Here is a 6,240-nt window from a genome sequence, read left to right as displayed (position 1 = left end):
GTTTCCGTTCTCGATTCTCTGTGTTGATGTTCTTAACCTCTAATCTTATTGTCATAATGTTGCTTGTTGTGTGAATATCTTCACTTCATCCTTGATATATATATATATATATATATCCTTCATTTGCCGTCTGGAGTTCAATAGTTTTACAATATCTCTAGATGGGTTTGCTGTGCGTACAGGCTCGTCCAGCTGGACCAGTTTGGACGTGATCGGTTCAATCGGCCTTTTCGTTCTTATCGATGTTGATAGCAACATGTTATTTTACTAGTTCGTTATTTACGCATGTATCTTCTAATTTTCGATAGTTTTATAGGTATCCGTATGTTTAATTGCATGCAGAGTGAAGAAAATTACCACTAAATAGATCATTCCAGTAATCTTTGAGTAACCACGAACGCAGAATATCTTGTAGCTATGTTTTTGTTTTATAGTGTTTCCACCTTGCTATAGTATGTGATTTCGTTTTATTTTCTGGTATATTGTCACTAATTGATTAGTAAACGTGATACATTGTTTACTGGCAACTTCGATTTTACTTACGCGCAACTTTTTTCTTTTTCCTCCTAGACATCTTACCCCTTGTTTGTAAATTTATGAATTGCGACTTGTCTTAGTGTAATGCAATAATAACAGTTATAACTATCAATAAAAACAATGGAAATAATGAGAATTAGAGGAGTAGATGTTCCTGTTCGCTGCATATTTAACAAATCATTATATAATCCTCGTTGCATAGTCTCCCATCGGTTTTTTGGTTTTGTTGTCCGCCTATTTTTTCATCTGTGTTGTACTGTGCCGTTCTCGATCACTTAGAATATAGCGATATTTGTGAAGTCATGGCCTTTACTCAGCGTTGGCTTTCCTAATGGGTTTACCTGTATTTTCGTTTGTATGATCATTACAATTTGTACGAAGACCATTGGCCTCTTCTATTGTTATTATTGTTTTTACTGCTGCTGTTGTCGTGATTGATATCGACGCTGGCCTCGTCCTCCACAACACCTTGCGTCATCGCACCAACTAAAACGTTACGTATACAGACAGAGTTGTTGGATTGCTTAGCCATGTAAGCGGTTGTTGTTGTTGTTGTTGTTGGCGGCAGGATGTCGATATACAGAATCCCAAAGCTGGGTTCCAGCGCACTTGTTGCATGTAACCAACAATAGCTAAGTAGCATTGACTGTGAAGCTTTATGGACAGCTGCAGTAGTTCTCTACTAGTTCAATCACGGGAACTTTACGAGCGGTTCATGGGGAAAGCTAGTAACTTGACAGATCTAACGAGACGAAAGTAGAATTTCCTCTATAGAAATACTCAACCTTAGTACTTTGGTTTTGTTTTTGATAAGTTCCTCGTTTATTTCGACAATTTTTCAGTTATCTTCAGTGGTAACTTCTCACTAAAATTGTAGTACTTATATGCCTTGTAGTTGGTGGTCGGTAACTAGACGTACAGCGGCTTGCGATGGAGTATCTATGACAGCTATAGTTCGTATTTGGTCATTGTCGGCCCAACGAATCTGGGAGAAGACGCAGATTGGCATTGGTTGCTTCAGTAGCAATAGGAAAACATGTGATAACCGCCATGTATAAAATCGTTGTTATTATTATTTTCATGTTCAATGTTCATCAACTAATTGTTCTGCTTGCAAAAGAATTACTATTAACATTATCTTATCTTGTCCACTTGTCTTATCAGCGTGAACCCAATTTCTCCATAGTTTTTTTTTCTTGTCATTTCGCTTCTGTTGTTCTTTGTTGCTTTGACTTTTATTTTCGCTATCTCTACTTCGTTTGTCCGCGTCTTCTTTATTTAGTTTGTGGCCTATTCGTATCATATTTTTATGCATTGTATTGAAGCGCCGCTATAGGAAATCTTCTTCATATCGCATCCTGTTGACTTCTGATCCACCGGCAAAGCTTAGCAGTCCCATCGTGGACATTTTGGTGCCCCTGGGCGGTGTCCGCCTTGTCTCTACCATTCGCATGCCCACCCGGACGGCGCCGGCGCGTTGACGATCATCGGGCGCCACCGGTGGCTTCGGTATCTCCGGATGGGATTTACAACAGAAATAGTGAATGAGGTACACGAATCCCTGCCGGAAAGCGTCGTGGGTCGCGCCGTAGACAAGCGGGCACACGCAAGAGTAGCTCTGGGCAACGAAGAACAAATTGTCGCGGATGGATGACTTCAGGCTCGGCTTGAGGATGACGCACATGAGAAAAGGCAACCAGCATAGAATGAATAGCAGAAAGGCAGTGAAGTTGGTGCGCAACAGGCGCCGCTGAAGGATCTGCTCGCGTGTAGCTGAGCAGTTCCGGAGCTCGAGGTGTATCGTGAAATCGCGGTGCTCATTCACGGCCTTGGCGAATACGAAAACGCTGAAGGCGATCGGCGCCGCCAGCGTGAGCAGCATCCGGCTCTGGCGCATGTCGTTGTTGCAAATGTCGAGGCCCTGCGTAACGAAGAAGCTGACGGCGCACGCGGCAGCCGCTAGGGCCCACCCGAGAAAGACAAGTATGACGACGACCGGCGCGGCACAAAGCGTGCGATACACGCCACGGAATTCACCCGGCCTCGTCGCCACGATGGGTAAAACTCGACGGTCGCCCAGCTCGGCACCGTCTTCCACCATTTCCTCAGGTCGACAGGATCGAACATAGTTCTCCAACGCGATACAGAGAAAGTTGAAGATATTAATGAAGAACGACATGAGTGCGCAGAACCACTGGGCGTGACAGACGGGCTTTTCATCCTGCATAACCGCAAGGATCGCCACGCACATTACTGGAAACGACCCGGCCGTGATGATCAGATTGGCTAAGGCCTGATTGGCCAGCAGTAGGTTGCCTCGTCGTCGAAGGCATTCTTGCACGATGAGCGTCGATATCTCAAAGACGTTGAACGTCGTCCCGAGCACGGATAGGATGCCATAGAGGACGAGGTTGGAGAGCGCATTCTGCGGGTACGGACTCTGGTATGGCACATTAAACGTCGAGGTGGTCCGGGAGTGGATCGCGCCGTAGACATTGCTGAACGAGCTGCTCGGAGGTGGTATGGTGTTATGTCTTTGGGACACTGAGGTATTCGCTGAAATGAAGTGGAGTGCCACCGAAACGAACGAAAAACAGGGAAATCGAGGAAAATCACATTGATCGAACGAAATATTGTCTCGTACCGGAACACACGGAAGTACAAAAGATGAAAAAGCGTTGGACAGAGTATTGCAATGGAAGGAATGACGGTTGTGAAGGTCAGCGGCAGGGTGGAAGGAAATAAGGATTGTGAGGGTAAGAAGATAACAAAAACAGTAACAACAAAAATACAAACAGGGTCATCTGCATTAGTGATTTTAATCAAATAGCATCTAGTTTTGATAAACGTACTAGTGATATAAAATAGCTAGCAGGAGATTAAATCGAAGTCAACACTATAAAAAAATGTTTTCTCAATGCATTGATCCTTAATTGGTCACGAAAAATGCGTATGTACTCTTCAATTCTCTATCAGTCTCTTTTTTTTTTTGTTAAATAAATGAGTTTGACGTTCCGTGTGGCGTCGTTTCAACTGACCTATGTAGTTGTTGTACGTCGCGGAGGCAGCTGTGGCTGCTACGTGGCGATCTAGTATAAGTAGATGGAACGAGTCCGTTATAGGCGTGGGTAGCAAGGCTCCATCGCCTGACATCTATAGCTGAGGCCGTGCGAGCCACCCTGCGCACGCCAAACGTCCACGACGAGAAAGATCCAATTTGAGAAGAGACCGATTGCCGGATGGAAAGTCTTGTGCTTGAAGGCGATCACACGTCGGCAGAAGGGATCGAGCGGTTGACCAAGCGGGACACCAAAGGAGAACTCAAAGATATGTTACTAACGGTAAAATCCTCACCTGAAATGAAAGAGACCAAAAACATTAGCGTTGATATATTTATAGATAAAGCAAAAGATTCTCCTATTATGACTATTACTTCACAGTTGAGATACGAGTTCGGAACAAGATTTAGAAGAAGCCCAAAGTTTGATAGCTATTTCAGTAACCTAGGCTGAGCAAGCGCATTGTCCATATTGTCGAAGCTGCAAAATGGAAAAACAACAGGTACACACTACCCCGATACTAAACTCTAAATATCTTAGTACTGAAGACAGCTACGCAATTTAATTGAGTTCGAATATTTCAGTAGAGTAGTTTGTGTACAGAAATAGTACACATTATTAGAAGTAATCTAACTCTATTGATATGATGAAAGAAAGACCCCACACGTCTTCGCTAAATAGAAAATTATTATGTACCCCTGTTATTGGTAGCGAATTTGTTCCATCTTTCTAGTTAATATTGTGCGGTGTTTCGCCAAAAGATATCCGGTTTGGTCTCGAACGTATTTTGTAACCAGGTTTCGATATGTCGATCCGTGTCGACGTTAAAGGCTACGAGTGATTGCCCAGCGAACGAAAAAGCTGAAAATATGTCGATGCCATATATACAGAAAATATGAAGGATGCAAAAACAGTTGCCATTCGAAGTCCAGGAGGGCAGATTTGACTATGTTTTTCTTGTACAGCCTTCCGTTGTTATGGAACTGGGTGGCCTGAGCTCGCATGTCGGGCCTTTTCTCCTAAACAGTTTGGTTAACTCGATGCAACTGGGCCAAATATAAATGGTGATCAATTGTTTGGTTCATACAAACTGTTTTTGACTAAATAAAGTACCAAACGTGAAGCACAGCTTTTTTTTTTTTGTAAAAATCTGATTCAGCCTTAAATTTTGACTTTTTTTCCTCTGATTCCAAGCTCTGGTTCATATTGACATAGAGAGACCACATCTAGTCGCCGATAGCAATTCTGTGCAAACATCCATAATTGTCACTACATAACACTCGATACCATGCGAGACGTTGACACCGTTGAGCCAAAATTCTTTGTCGAATTCATAGACTTCGTGAGGTACCCAAGCTGTAAGTTTCTGTGAAAATCCAAAACACATGAGGCAGCAGACGGTTTTGTGGCTGCAGTTCATCTTTTTGGTTAATTTTCGAGCTGTTTATGGTTACATAGTTTCAGATGGTCGTCACCAAACGCATATGATTGACTAACGCATCTGGAAAGCAAAGGTGGCATTCTTTAGGTCCCAAGTACCGTTTTCAAGCTTGGCAAACCTTCCTAGAAAAGTTATTTTAGCATTGGGGTCGTTGCCGAAGAAGGCAAGCGTTTTGACTTCGACGAAGTGCACGACTTGTAATCTTCATCTGGAACATCAATCTTTAAAGAGCATCATTACAGCACGCTCATGTATCAAGAAAAGCGCTTTAAAATAGTTTATCAGACGTAAACAATAAATTAGGGAAAGTGATATAAAGAAGTTCTTAAGTGTGGCATTTTCCTTTGTTTACAAATGTTCTACAATCACAAAAATAATCTTGCCTTGTTTGCCGGTTTCGGTGCTGCCGAATAAAAAAAAGTGGATAAGATAATGTATACCGTACAATTACCATTTAAATTCCACAAAAGAGGCCGGTTATTTTATAAAGGTAGTTTTGTTCATTAAGACAGGGAACAGACTAGTTTCTTATGAGCTTATATTTCAACCTCGTTTAACTGGGAAGATTTGATCCTTGTCAATTTAGCATGTGCTCAACAATGCATCTTTTTCTATGTACCTTTAGCTAGTACATTCTACTAAAGCCAGAAATGGGCAGCCATCCTTTATGAAGTGTCCATCGCATTTTACGCCCGATACGCAAGTCATAAGGCATAACTTCAGACAACTGACTTCTGCCACCACGGAAGAAATGTGTCTACGCCCGAAGTCGAACCTAAACTACCCTGTGCCCACAAGTTTAGCGGGCAACACGTTACCCACTGCGCTCTCATGGGAAGCCTTATAACGTTTTTATCGTTCTGCGTGTAGTTTATATATTCTTTCTATAAAATATTCCTTCTATTATCAAATTCAATACGGTTTTTGCGTAATTTTTTAAATATTTTACTCTTAACGTGCAATTGCAACTTTTCCCCGAGCAAACAAAGATAAATGATATTTAATGCAGAATAAATCCAACGGAATAGACCTAGCATGAGACAGTTTTGTCTCTCAATTTGAAAAAAAAACCATAGACGCTTAGTGGCAAAGAAGTAAATCTGCTTCTTCTAGACTGCACTAGACTATATATTTTAAATTTATTCGTACAAAAAATCACAAGATACAGAATCGTGTGTACATTGTTCGTTATAAAAACAACAC

The 6,240-nt window shown here is 41.9% G+C and overlaps 1 protein-coding gene across 1 annotated transcript in view; it reads right to left on the bottom strand.

Moving 5' to 3' along the window:
• Positions 1 to 6: 6 nt before the first annotated feature.
• LOC111271314 (pinopsin) overlaps positions 7 to 6,240 on the bottom strand; it is a 63,369-nt gene continuing 57,135 nt past the window's right edge. Inside the window, exons 2-3 of the mRNA XM_086972843.1 lie at positions 3,576 to 3,891; positions 7 to 3,081 (exon numbers count right to left, since the gene is read on the bottom strand). Coding sequence (XP_086828969.1) covers positions 1,868 to 3,081; positions 3,576 to 3,690 — 1,329 coding nt within the window. The 5' untranslated portion in view covers positions 3,691 to 3,891 and the 3' untranslated portion in view covers positions 7 to 1,867. The remainder of the gene's footprint in view (positions 3,082 to 3,575; positions 3,892 to 6,240) is intronic.

The sequence above is a fragment of the Varroa jacobsoni genome, unplaced genomic scaffold (assembly GCF_002532875.2).
Source record: "Varroa jacobsoni isolate VJ856 unplaced genomic scaffold, vjacob_1.0 scaffold_169, whole genome shotgun sequence".
Classification (NCBI taxonomy): Eukaryota; Metazoa; Arthropoda; class Arachnida; order Mesostigmata; family Varroidae; genus Varroa; species Varroa jacobsoni.
This window is presented reverse-complemented; position numbering and strand designations above follow the sequence as displayed.